The 14,693-nt window shown below is 36.8% G+C and overlaps 1 protein-coding gene across 2 annotated transcripts in view; it reads right to left on the bottom strand.

Moving 5' to 3' along the window:
• Window positions 1-14,693, bottom strand: part of LOC107708610 (cell adhesion molecule 2-like) — a 408,667-nt gene that overhangs the window by 20,924 nt on the left and 373,050 nt on the right. For both annotated transcript variants that reach the window (XM_016512883.1, XM_016512884.1), the window contains exon 5: window positions 9,782-9,919. In XM_016512883.1, coding sequence (XP_016368369.1) covers window positions 9,782-9,919 — 138 coding nt within the window. The remainder of the gene's footprint in view (window positions 1-9,781; window positions 9,920-14,693) is intronic.

The raw sequence follows: 14,693 nt of genomic DNA, 5'->3' as shown, positions 1-14,693 counted from the left end.
ACACATATATACACGCAGAGAGGAAGGTACAGTTCCATGGTTCCTATACTCTTGAGATGCTTATGGGATGCAGTCAATAGGTTGGGGGTACATTTTTATTCCGGATATACAACAAACAAACAAACAAACAAACAAACAAACAAACAAACACACAAACAAACAAACAAACAGACAGACTGTTAGTCTGTTCATAAGAGTGTTCAGATGAATAACACTTTGTATGGCTGTGAACGGAGCGAGAAAACTTTAATTTGAGAGTAGACAAACACTCTCAGCAATTAGATGTGGAAGTGGAAAGTCTGTTCCACCCCATGGTTACATCCTGTGAAGATTCCCAGCATGCTTTAGAAGTTTCTTTAGATCAACTTCAGCGCATGATACAGTTGGAACAACTCAGAAGCAAGTCGTGATCTTCTGAAATGAGGAAGCAAAGTCCCTTTACTGTGTTTGGGATTTTTAGTAAACTCACCTTCCTGTTATTATTATTATTTTTTAATAATTATGTGGTTTCCTAGTTGAAAGCTTATGGGACACCATTTATTTTACACTCAAGCAAACAATATAATAATAGTCTATTCTGATCAGTATAATTTAATTTAAAGTACACAAAAAGTGTTCTTTTTAACCAATGTGAAAATACTTCCATGTCAGTTGGCTTTAGTAAATACTATGTCTTAGAACCAACATCAAAATATTTTTTACATTGGTTTAAAAAAAGTAAACTGCATGTTTTATATGATACTGCTGATCTTTTTTTTTTATTTATTTTTTTTTACCTATTATTAATAGTCACTTTATTTTTATTAACAGGCAAACATAACAGGCTGATGGGTGCACCTTTAATTTACCTGAGCTGCTTGTTCACTAAAAATATCTCACTCACAGATTCCAGTTCCAACCTAAAGTGGCTCTAGGTTGTTTAGTTTAGTTGTTTAGAGTTATTATTTTGTCCATTTCCACCAGTTTGACCCATTCCGATTTACAGACCAATTGTGAAAATGGTAGACAGCCATTATTGCATTGACAGGGAAGTCAGCCAATCACACACCTTCTCTCATGTGACTTTTCACCTGAATTTTGCCATCCCCCCTCACATTCATGCAGCACTTTAGGATCTCATCGAAATTAAAACATCATCTGCTTTCTACTGATTTGATTGCCTAAATCTATTATGCCCATTCACCTACATCATCTATTTATTCATATACTCATCCATTCATTCAACAATCCTTCCACCTGGAGAAAAAAAAACAGCATAATGAGGGTTCATTGGCCATGTCTACTTCTATTGTCCCTCTCAGTAAGTTAGTGAGTGGGTGAGAGGGGAGAGATTTGCCAGCAGACAGAATTGAAATTAAGGTCAGCATGTTTTACATTAATATTTATGACGGCAAACCAGTAATAGAAACATAACCACAGAGACACACTCACCAGTGCACACACACACACACACACACACACACACACACACACACAAGCTCTCATTTAATGCACACAACTACGTTAAAACTGTATGTAATCTTCATTACACACACATCAGCACGTGTAATTACGTACATAGTTGGATGCAATTCAACGTGACTCAATTTAATGTGAAATATCGCAAATTTTCGGATTTGAGGCTGAGTGTTGCGCTCCTTCTGGAACCGGAATGCTTTCCTGGAACTCTGCGATAGCTACGGCATATGGTGAGCCCAGAGAGCAGCTGAGAACAGGAAAGAATAAAACGTGGGGTGAGATTAGCATTTCATTTCAGCTGTGAGCAGTTCTGAATTCAAATGCTGTTTTCCACCTAAAAGGGAGGTATTTAGAACAACAGGAGGCACAAAGGTGTGCAGCTCATCTCCGCCACCTCTACCCTATTTTGCAAGCCCATTAGCGAGCACGCAAGAGGGATATAAAAAGAGAGAATGAAAAAGATAGAGAGAGAGGGGGAGAGAGCAAAAGTGTTCTTTATCCGATCACCGCAAACTGCTCTCAGGCTAAACACAGTGGTCATTCCTAGCAGATGGAGGTATATTTTTGTGTGTATTTGACTGAAGTTGGCTGTATGTTTGCATGGCGAGAGCTTAAATTCGAGGCAACGGTTTTGAATTTCCTCACAAAAATTGTCAGTTTGTGTTTATTTATGCAGCATAATCTTCTGCCTGTGGTGAGAGACTCAGGAGTTTCTCCACACGTGAGTGGAGCTCTGCAGCGGGCGACTGAACGCCCATCTCATCTATCTACTGCTAATCCTAATGTCCCAGAGACATGAGAACCGATAACGACAACATTATTTCAACAAATACCCTCCAATCCCCAACCAGGATCACTATAAATATCAGTTACTCCTACCGCACAGCCCTCCGCCAGGGCTCACTGTTCAAATATCTTTCATTAATGGTCAGTGTGGGTGTCAATGTAAAAGCTCCTTCTGGTGCCGTGCAATTTTATCTCTCTAATCTACACAAACAGTCTCCCTGCTGGCAGTTCTTTCACTAGGGTCAAATACACTAGACTGAGATGGGATTTGTTGATGCGATTGTCTGAGCCTGGTTGGAATTAATGATTCTGTTCTGACACACACACACACACACACACACACACGCACACACACACACACACTGTCTGACTGCTAACAGCGTGATGATATCATCTCCTCTAGGACGCAACTGCACATTCACAGGATAAGCCGTTTTATCAATGTCGTTATGCCACAGGTGACAGAGACACACTTGTAGACACAAGCTCCGCCCACATAATGTCAAAAGCCACACCCACTAATCTGTGTGGAAGCCCTGCCCAGTTGTCAGTCAAATGCCCCACCAGGTAATTCCCAAAAGCACGGTTATTCCAACTGTGGTCGCAATACCTTGTTACTAAAAGTTCAATGATTCTGCGTTTCCCAAAACCATAGTTTCAAAGAATATTCACAAAGAGCATCACAAATATGTGTGGCTGAAACTACAGCTCTCAACTTGGGGTGTGTTTCCCAAAAGCTCTGTTAACAAACTATGGTCGCAAGTTCCGCCATTACTAACTTAGTTCAACGATTCGTTCCCTGAAACCAGTTACAAAGAACATTCACAAACTTGTGTTTGTAACTACAGCTCTCGACTTGGGGTGTTGTTTCCCAAAAGCATCGCTTGCAAACTATAGTCGAAATTCTGACGTAACTAACATAGTTCCACGATTCTGCGTTTTCTGAAACCATAGATCCAGCATTCGCAAACAGCATTGCAGACTTCTGTGTTTGGAACTACAGCTTTGACCTGAGGTTAGAAGCATAATTTCTTGTTAGTACTACATGTGGACTTACATAGATCATCTTGTACAAAACACGCAAGCGATACATTCTATAATTGTTATTCCATTTAAATATATATTTACATTTCATTAGCCTGTCAACAAACAGTACTGTTTTTTGAAGTGTGCACATATGCATAAATGCGTAAGGAAACCCCAGAGTATTACATAGTCATTAATGACATTCCTATATTGTTGAACCAATGTGGTTCAAATGACGAAGGTGTGACCATGTTATTATGGTTCCGGGAAACAAGTCGTGATTAGGTAGTTAATTTCTTCAATGATACATGGTACTACACTGGTTAAACAACGAATTACGCGCTCGTACAAGAAACGCATGCCTGACCAGTAATTAAAGCTCCGGCCAGAAATCAATCAAAAGCTCCACACACAGCAATTCGTTTTTTTAGGGCCGGAATGACGCCATTTCTGAACTTGTAATGAACCTAGTCCTAATCTCCATTAGTAAACCTGGCCAACTGCAACACTTCAAACTATTTTCCAGTCTGGTACATGTTTACAATCACTTCACAATAACCCTGCACCCTATCTTGAAGTGTTTGATGCAGGACATGTCATGTTGATCAAATACTTAGAACAAGACAGACTTTCCCATCTGAATGACCTCTCTTTCTTCACACAGTAGAGATTATCCAGCTCGTGCGCCGCTGTGAAGTTGGACTCTGATTCTCGGCCCCCGCAGCCAGGATGAAAGAGGAAGCTTAAACTGTGAGGAGCGCTGTGTTCAGACTCAGCGGCTGCCGTCGGTCTCCCTGCCTATCATAAGCAGCGCTAAGAACTTCTCTCTCTTGTTCGGCTTTGAGCTTTTATCTAGGCACCTGGGCGTTTGTTCTATAACCAGCCAGGACTGAGCAGATGTTTTGTGTGTAACTTGGTCATATAGGCACTGACCACTGTGAAACAAAGACAAAGAGAGTAGCCATTTTATTTACACACACAAACAACCAATAGGCACAAAGTTTCAGTTTTATGAAAGTAGTTTCAGTTAGATTTGACATTTTCTGAAGGTCGTCCGAGTGGTTGTTCGCCAGGGTGTTGTTATGTTTTTGTTAAGGCAAGACACCACAGGTGAACTGGGTAAAAAATGTAACTATCACCACGCTTTCCCAGCTGATTGATTACATTAATTGCGAACATATTTGTATTACAAGCTTTCTGAAATGTTGTTTAAATATGCAAATTAGGCATTAGAATAAATATAATATAGACTAAAACTATGTAAGTGAAGATTTCTGGTTCAGTGCAAGAGAAAAAAAAAACATTTAGAGGAAATTCCTTTTTAAAGATATGCACTGTAATTGAAATCTACAGATGCAATAACATAAACAATAAAAAATGTATTTTGGATGTTTTCTTTCCACTATGAAACATGTTATGAAAAGCTAAATCTCAAAACTGACCAGTGCATGAAACATACACCTTAAGAAGTTGATATTAAATGTATTGTTTTTTACTGTTTGTGTGCTTTATTGTGTGTACATATGATTAAATCATCTGATAAATCATCATTACATGTTGCCTTACTCATGTTGGCATTTTGTATTTGAACAGCGAAATGGAATGAAAGAAAGGTTTTTAGCAGAACCCCCCGTAGGAAAAAGAGGACGGCGATCACTCTCTCTTTCATCTGCTCTGGAGATTTTCCTGTCGGCTAATCTGTTACATGTTCTCATAGTTCTCCTTAGGGGAGTTATCCTCCCTCAAGGAGGTCTGGGGATGGATATGCACCCTTATCATCCTGGAGGAGGAAAAGAGAAACATTGCCATAGTTCTATAGGAGCATATTGATATCATCTTGCTGCAAATACTGTATAATGGTCTTAATCAGTCATTTTTGTCCAGTAATAATATCTAAACATCCTTAAAACAAGATTACTTTAGAAGCAAAATAAAAGATAAGACTTTTATCTCCAGTTAATTTTTCATACCCCATGGGCAAATTGGATTTTATCCTTGTTTTAAGTATAAACATCACTAAAACCATATCTAACTTTGTTAGATTTATGCTTAAAAAAATTCAAGATAGATTTTTAAGAAATTTTGATTCTCAATTAAATTGATCTTATTTTAATAAGATTTACATTTTTTTTTCTTTTACTGGAAAAGAAGTCAACAATACTGCAGAAAAACATTTTTCTGCGCTGCATTTGCAAACTCAAAGTAGACTCTGAGACTTTGGGAAGAGGGTGCTGTCAGAGGTTTGGGATGAAGGGCTGATGGAAAATGTCGTTACGGTGCATGTTTTATTCATGTTTCTGCCAAGACACAGGAGGCATTTTAGAATTCCATTTTTAATGACTATTGATTGATTGCACTCAACAAGATGTAAGAAGAAGCTGTAGGGGTAAGAAAGCCATCGTGCACACACATTAAATACCTGTACATGTTTACATTTTTGATATATATAGTGTGTGTGTGTTCGTATGGGAGAGTGGGAGAAAGAGAGTACGTGCTTTTTGTACATAATAAAACATAATTTTGTGGCAAAAACATGGAAATAATTTGTCGTTTTTATCTTGTTGTTTGCTATATTTATTTGCTGTTGTAGGCTGTAAGGACCTTTGAAATACCTGAAATCATTCGGTGAAGTGATATGGACATGTATTGCGGTCAAAAGCTGCCTGTAACTACTTTAGCTGTGTGTTTCCCTGAAAAAAATAAATCTTAGAATGTTTGTCAGCCAGTAAAAACAGTAATATTGTGAAATATTATTACAATTTTAAATATCTGTTTTCTATTTTAACATAGTTTCAGATGTAATATATTCCTATGATGGCAAAGCTGAATTTACTCCAGGCTTCAAGGTCTCATGATCCATCAGAAATCATTTTATTATGCCGATTTTGTGTTCATGGAACATTTCTTGCTATTATCAGTGAAATCGTGATACTTTTTTTCAGGATTCTTTGATGAGATTCAAGTTCAAAAGAACAGCATTTATTTGAAATGTCTTGAAAATATATTAAAGTATTCACTGTCATTGATCTAATAGAAGTTAATTTCTTAAAAAAAATTAAATAAAAAATCCCAATCTTTTGAATGGTAGTGTATATATAAAAATAAGCAATATAAAATAAAATTAACAAGAAATATTTAGAATTTAGGAATTCACTAAAGTAAGAGAAGGACAAAACCAAATACTAAGCCATTCTAAAATTAAAATTTTCAATTTACCTTTCACTTGTTATGCTGATGATATAATTTGCAGTTCAAAATTTAGATTAGAAAAATGCAAATCTGAAGGATTATTACTCACAATTTTGGACCCACTGTATGTGCACACACTACACACTACACAAGATGCGGCCTATGTAATATTTACAGGTTAGCTTAACATGCAATAAACAGATGCACATTTTTACTCCAATGATGAAAATAAGGAGCCAGAAATAGAAAGAGAGTGAGTGAGAGAGTGTGAGAGAGAGAGAGAGCGGCATGTGAGAATGTGAGAGGTGTTGATATTGGATTCCATTACAGCTGTCAATTTCACACACACATACACACACAAACACAGAGCGTCTTGGGCTCTGCATACTCGGGGGGAGAAAGTGTGAGATGTCTTGCATCCTGGAGACCGGCACAAATTTAATACCGTGCTGAGCGTTGCTATAGTCCCAGAGATCCCACAATAATGCAACTGCTATTCCCAGTCCAGGCTTCCAAAATAAATGCGTTTATCGCAGTTCAGCCTCACACAGCGGTGGAGAAGTGCTGGAAACAGCGATGACAACAGCTGCTGCGACTCACAAACACAGCGACAGGAAGGCAGCAAACACAAAAGCAGACAGAGAGAAGCTCTACAGGAAAACAACAGGCCGACCAATTGGAGTGAGCAGAGCCGAAAAGCAATATCCTTTCTTTTACTTACACCTCTCTGCCATGAAACCAAGACAAAGAAACTAAGACAACCCGACAAAATAAACAGAGCTAAAGTGACTCACATTACCGAATCTCTCACTGTTGATTTTTTTTTTTTGTCTTCAGTATTTTAATATATGTAGGGCTTTAATATGTTGTCATTTTGTTAAACATGGGCCAGTGACAAAAAAGAAAAAGATAGATAGATAGATAGATAGAATATATTATAAATAAAACAACAATAATAATTGATTGAAAGCTCTAATTATATGATAAACATCCTGTGAGTTTATATATATATATGTGCGTTTCATCCCTCTGGGGTCCACTCTTTTTCATGCATCCTTGAAATGTGCTCTTGTCTTATTGGATCCATCCATCACAAGACACATTCATGATGAAAATATCTAAGACTGACACTTTGCAATCAGCTGAGAGCCCTTAAACTTCATGCTTCATGAGACTGTGGGCGGATGGGAGTCATAAAGACCTTAGCAAATCCTTTCCTGAGTTCACACTACAAGCTACATGTGGCATCTAAATATATTTACCACATGCTACTTTCGCGTTCAAACCACCTGCTCACAAAAATTCGCATTAGGTAATGCCGTTCTTGCATTTTTGAGGGATGAAATGCATCTTTGTCACAGACTCGCATATAATAATTTGCACCTGTATTACAAAACAAGGGGTCTCGGAGTCAGAGAGGGAGCGAACATTTCAGTGTTAATGATCATATTAATCTCTGACCTCACGGCTGGAGAAAAATGTATCTGAATTAATCAAATACATGCATAGTTAATTAAAAGAAAACAACAGAATTTTGACAAGTAGTGTGAAGAAATTAACACTAATGCAGTTGTGTTCAAAATTTCACATCTATCAAGGTTAAATGCATGTCTTCTTGTATACAAATCTGTTGTTTAATTGCCTTAAATAATCACTGTTAATTAAAGAATACATCCAACCTAACCTAAACACCAAGATTGTTAACGAATACGAAGATTGTATCATTTATCTGTGACTACAGCGAGCCTAAGTCACGTGTAAGGAGATCAGGTATCAGCTTCTTAAAGGAATCTTAAACAAAGCAGCTTACTTTTCTGCCGTTCTCATCTGAAACATCACTGATCCCTTAATGAAATGACATAAGCTCTGAAAATCCTCCCCTGCCCACAAATTCTGTCTGTTTATCAAATGACCAGAGGGACTGACCGCAGACGTAATATCTGATAAAGAGCCTAATCAGGATCCCCGTTCGAAGTCAAAATTATAAGAACCCTTGACTAGACACTGATAAGAGGCTAAACTTTCCCGCTCAGGCTTTAGGTACTCTTATTTCTTTCTTTCTTGGTTGTAGATGAAAGGAATAATTCACCCCAAAAAATGAACATTTCTTCATTTTGTTCCACACCCGCAGGACTTTATTTTCTTCTGTGGAGCACAAAAGGTGACTTTTTAAAAGAATATTCTGGCCAATCTTCAAGTGAATGAGAACTTGGACTATCAAGCTCCAAAATAATCGAAAAACAACCATAAAGTATGGTTGTTAAATATGTGTACTATATTCCAAGGCTTTTCTTGAGAGAAGTAACGATGTCTGATTCATGAACGATCCATGATTCCTGTGAGTCAGATTAATTGGTTGATCCGGATCACAAAATTGGTCATGATTTGGTCTCCGAAGTTAACAGCTCACTGGAGGGAAAAATTATCTGTGAATATTTACTTTAAATTTCAATCTGTCCATCACACAAATCTATCATATGATCTAGAATATTATTATATGGATTTTACATCCTTTTTGAAGCTTGAAAGCTCTGGACCGCATTTATTGTACTGTAATCGCACAGAAAAGTGCAACCAGTACAATATTCAATAGGGTGAGTAAATAAAACAGAAATACACTAGGGGAAAAAAATAGTGCATAGAAAAAGAATGGAAAAGCAGGGCAGTGTAATACAAAAACGTGTTCTGTGTAAGCACCTTTTAGAGTTGTTCTAAGGAGAGTAGTTCTTGCCCTAAGTTATTATTAATATACATTAAATATATGGTTAAATACAGTTTATAGCTGTTTAATACAAAATACAGCAATGTACAAATAAACAAGCTATTCCCTGCAAAACAAAGTCATTGCAAAGACATAAAAAGCGTTGAGCCATGCTTCATCCTCTGGGGTTTCACTGTAAAGGCCTGTCCCCAAGGTTCCGTCCACCAGAGACACAATAATCAGTCAGCGTGGGAAACGTCGCCTCGTTGCTAATTAGAACCGCTGTATTTTTAGAAATGCAGCAAACGCACGACAAAGGCACTCAATGCCATCCGCATTGTACGCATGGCAGAGCAAATTTCTACTTCGAGAATTCTTCCCATGCTGTCATTGCATGTTTTTATCCTCTCCCTCCCCGTCTGACTGAGAGGGGACATTTTTTATATTCTGATGGATTTGTGGAGAAGATGCTACATGAGCAGTTACCTACATATTTTACTGAACCTAAGCTTTCTTCCATACTGAGCTTAAAATATGTACTTAAATGCAGTAAAACTTTTTTTGTGATTTGTCTTATAAGTGTTAATGTGTGTTCAATCGTATTCCATCAACTTTCCTCACCTTTGATCTCCTTCTCATTCTTGAACCATCGGACATCAGCCGCAGGTTTGCTGCCAGAGGTCACACAGGTCAGTGTGATTTGATCTCCCTCCAACACAGGCTTGGTGAGTCCATTGATCTCTGGTTTCTTAGGCATGCCTAAATATTGCAGAAAAAAGTGAGAGAAAGAGAAAGAAAACGAGAAAGAGAAAGAGAAAGAGAAAGAAAACGAGAAAGCGAGAACGATGGCTTACTTTAGTAAGTTCAAAATATGAAAAGTAGGTAAGCGTGAATTTAATGGAAAAAGATTAGAAATATTTTATTTATCATCGTCTATGAACAACCCCAGTTCTTTTATTTTGCCTGGGGTTTTTTGTCGTTCATTGAGGTTAATTTAAATGTAGACCCTTTATTCAGTGGTTATTTTTATCATATTATTGCAGAGTTTAAAAACAGTACAGTGTCTTCAATAAAATAGAGCTTATAACTAGGGCTGTCAATCAATTTTAGATTTAAAATCAAATTAATTATATATGCTGATTATTTAATCAAACTGAAATGCACATATAATCAAATTAAATTAATTTCACATTTAATCTATACCTATCTATCTATCTATCTATGTAAAAGTCTTTAGTGTCACTGTTTGTTCAATTTAATGCATCTTTGCTTAATAAAAGTATTACTATTATTATTATTATTTTTTAATCTTACTGACCCCAAACTTTTGAACTGTATTGTATCAACATTTGCTTAAATAAAGATTAAAGATAATAATTAAAAATGAGTCTGTCATTGGCCAACAATCCATTTTTAAACTGAACTGTCAATCTGTCATAAGGCTCATTCACACAGTACGTAGTGTTGCATTCCCTCTCCAGTATTTAACTGATGGTTTATGTACACAAGAAAGCCCAAATGATAACATACAAAAGATTCATGTGACTTGACTCAAAGCAATGGTCATAACGTATCCTACCACCATCACCAAGACAGTGAACCTCAAATGTTTGTTTCCACGTTCAGAAGCAATCAGCATTTCAATCTTATGAAATATTTCAAGAACACAGGAAATTCTGTGGTCCACAAATGCATTACTGTGTCAGGAGCTTCCTCTCTGAAGTAGCGGGCGGAGACAAAGAAAAATCAATAGGGAACATTAGTCAGGAAAATTAGATATTGGGTTTGCTTTGACTGAAGATGAGATCAGACGTTTGGCATTCAGTTCACAGGCCTTATTGCTCCCCTGAGTAAGAGGCCTTAATCACATTCCTATAGAAATAAATCAAAGCAAAAACAACCACAATGTATTATGCATTAAAAAGCAACAGAGTAAATACATCAGTCATTCTACTGCAGCGTGGCCTGCAACCTCCACTGGATGACGTGCTGTTTCTGAATATTGTCCCAAGATCAAGAAAAACCTGAAGATGCCAAGCTGTCACTTCTGATTGATTCAGTTCTTGGTATATAATATACAAATGTAATACTCAAAATCACTTAGGGTCAAATTTACTCACACCACTTTGGTGTGACGTATTTCAATGTTTGTGCACATTTCCAATTGATTGCGGCAGCTGTAATTCATCAATTGATGGAGAACTGTGTTATTATCAACGTTTAGGCACACTTTCGAATGGTTTAAGAGTCGATTTAGATGGAACGATGCTGTCCAGTCAAAATTACATTATCCATTAAATATGTGAAAACATGCATAATATCCATAACAACACATGTAACAAAATGTGTAATTAATAAATAAGCATTGTGTATATTACTGCATATTTTTCCTAGATAATAATTACAACATGGAAATTAATTGTAACCATTCATGTATTCACAATGAGCAAAACATTAATGCAATGCAGGCTTGTTGACAGAGTGTACAACTGTAATGATTTTAATGGTGTACACCAACTAATTAAAATGAGACTAGCTAATTGGGCTCCTAATTATTGCAGAAATATGGCATTAAGCACTGTTTGTTGACTGTCACAGCTGACATTAACTCTGGTATGTTTGGGACTTGACAGAAAGTCTGTTTGACTTTTGATTGACAAAAGTAGTAAAAGTTGATAGAGGAAACGAATTAAACTTCTTTCTGTGCCATTTCTCAACACTGTTCTGTGATCATCTGTGTCTTTGTTGAAGGCGACCGGGTGAATCCATTTAATTAAATCCTGATCCAGGCCAAAGTTAGATTTGCAACGCCACTGAGGTAAAATTTTAATTATCTATCTACTTTCTGGAAATGACAGTTGTCTGTCTTCAAAAGAATCACAGTAAAAACAGTAATATTATGAAATATTATCACAATTAAAATAACTCTTTTCTACTTTAATATATTTTAAAAAGTAATTTATTCCTGTGACGGCAAAGCTGAATTTTCAGCATCATTACTCCAGTCTTCAGTGTCAAATGATAATTCAGAAATTATTCTAATATGATGATTTGATGATCAAGAAGCATTTCATAATATTAGCAATGTTAAGATATGTTGCTTTTTTATTTTTTTTATTTATTTTTGTGGAAATACTGGTCCATTTTTATTAGTGAATTAGTGATTAGTGAAGTGACGTGTGGCCAAGTATGGTGACTCATACTCTGAATTTGTGCTCTGCATTTAACCCATCCAAGTGCACACACACAGTAGTGAACACACACATACACACACACACACACACCCGGAGCAGGATTCAGGATTCTTTGATGGACAGAACATTTAAAAGAACAGCATTTATTTGAAATATAAAAATGTTGTAATATTATAAATATAAATATCTTTACTGTCATGTTTTATCAATTTGCATCCTTGCTGAATAAAAGTGTATTCTTTTAAAAATCTTTCTGATTTATGTGTGTGTATACAGTGCTTGAAGTGGAAAAAAAGAAGTGCCGGTACCCCCCCCCCCCATTAATTAATTAATTTATATTAAATAAATAAGTACTTTTTAATAATTCACAATGTATGTATAGTGCCACAATCAATCAATCAATAATTAAATAAAAGTTTTCAATACAAATTAGCACAAGTCAAGCTGCGATACCAAACAGGACCAGAGGGAGACGCCAAAGACCACTAAATCGCCTGCTTTTACTACTATACGGATCAATTCAGAATCGCTAAATCTCTGACCACATCCACCAGTTCACTTATTGAAAAATGCTAATTCATTCTCTGCCAGCAGGTGGCGCTTTTCACCAGAAATATAGCCATTTCCCCGTAACCGCAGTAAACAAAGCAGCTCAGCACCTGACTTTGAAACTTGCAGCGCTCATATTTAATCAATTAAATAGCATTTTGAAGTGTAAGCTATGCTAAATCTCTGACCACCGCATAATCAGCGTTCATTATAAAACACTCTTGCTTTTAAGCCAAATACCCGCTGAAAAGAATAATTTTACTGACGTCTGAACAAAAGTCACCATTCTCTCCGCAACCGCTGATGAAATCGGCTGTGTTTTCTCTGCATTAGCGCTGTTTTGAACTTACTGTTTGAATTTGTTTACTGGATCCTAGGACTTTCCAGGAGTTTACCGGTTTAAAATGATGTGATCGCAAAAGCCTGCTTTTTAAACAATTATTATCAAACAATTATATTAATTTAGTAACATTAATATATCTTAGTGTAGGCTATATCTTTACAGTTTTATAATTCATTATTTTCTTGTCGATCCACTCACTCACTTATTGAAAAATGCTAATTCATTCTCTGCCAGCAGGTGGCGCTTTTCACCAGAAATATAGCCATTTCCCCGTAACCGCAGTAAACAAAGCAGCTCAGCACCTGACTTTGAAACTTGCAGCGCTCATATTTAATCAATTAAATTGCCTTATAATATATAATAAGCTATATCTCATTATACATGTAAATATGCATTTACATGTATATTTAGCTTTTTTTCACTGGTGCACCACCTGAGTCTTCTTCTCCAGTTTCTACCAGTGATCATTGTTTCCTTCCCGCGGTACTACCTGCGCACATATCAGTAGCATCACTGGGCTGTAGGTTGCCAAGTTGAGGGGACAAATGGGTTGAAATTTGTATGCGTCGGTTTAGCTGATTTCAGTTTCTGCCTGTAGGTCGGTATACGGATCCATTCAGAATTGCTAAATCTCTGACCACCGCATAATCAGCGTTCATTATAAAACACTCTTGCTTTTAAGCCAAATACACGCTGAAAATAATAATTTTACTGACATCTGGACGTAAGTCACTATTCTCTCCGCAATCGCTGATGAAATCGGCCGTGTTTTCTCTGCATTAGCGCTGTTTTGAACTTACTGTTTGAATTTGTTTACTGGATCCTAGGACTTTCCAGGAGTTTACCGGTTTAAAATGATGTGATCGCAAAAGCCTGCTTCTTTTCATTTTAAGATATTATTTTTGTTATAAAGTACTGATTTAAATTAGCAATCAATAATTAATTATTATTCTACTACTCTGCGCGCCTCCCTTGACATGCTCTCGCGCCCCACAGACTCCGCTTGCATTCATTCACGTGATTGGTCGAGATGAGAGGTGATCCCGCCTGGGTAGTGTGATTTATATAGTGTCCTTTCTAATCATATAAGGAATCATATAATCACCCAGACCCTGACGCTTTTATGGGCTGTAGGTTGCCAAGTTGAGGGGACAAATGGGTGAAATTTGTATGCGTCGATCGTGTGAAAAAGATGCGTTTCATACAAGATCTGGCAACTGGACAACTTTGGAATTTGTTGTCGTGATTATTCATATGATGAGGTTTGGCCCATACAAATGACGGGAGTTTTACCGGAAATGAATGTAGCAAACATATAAAATATGCCCAGTGGGATTTTTTTTTTTTATAGAAAGATTAAAAATACGGGAAAATATTTAAAACGGGATGATAGCGGGATAGAATGGTAAAATACGGGAGAATCCCGGGAAAAACGGGAGGGTTGACA

This window comes from Sinocyclocheilus rhinocerous, unplaced genomic scaffold (genome assembly GCF_001515625.1).
Source record: "Sinocyclocheilus rhinocerous isolate Xijiao unplaced genomic scaffold, SAMN03320098_v1.1 scaffold2491, whole genome shotgun sequence".
Lineage (NCBI taxonomy): Eukaryota > Metazoa > Chordata > Actinopteri > Cypriniformes > Cyprinidae > Sinocyclocheilus > Sinocyclocheilus rhinocerous.
Note: the sequence above shows the minus strand (reverse complement) of the source record. Positions and strands in the feature narration are given on the sequence as shown.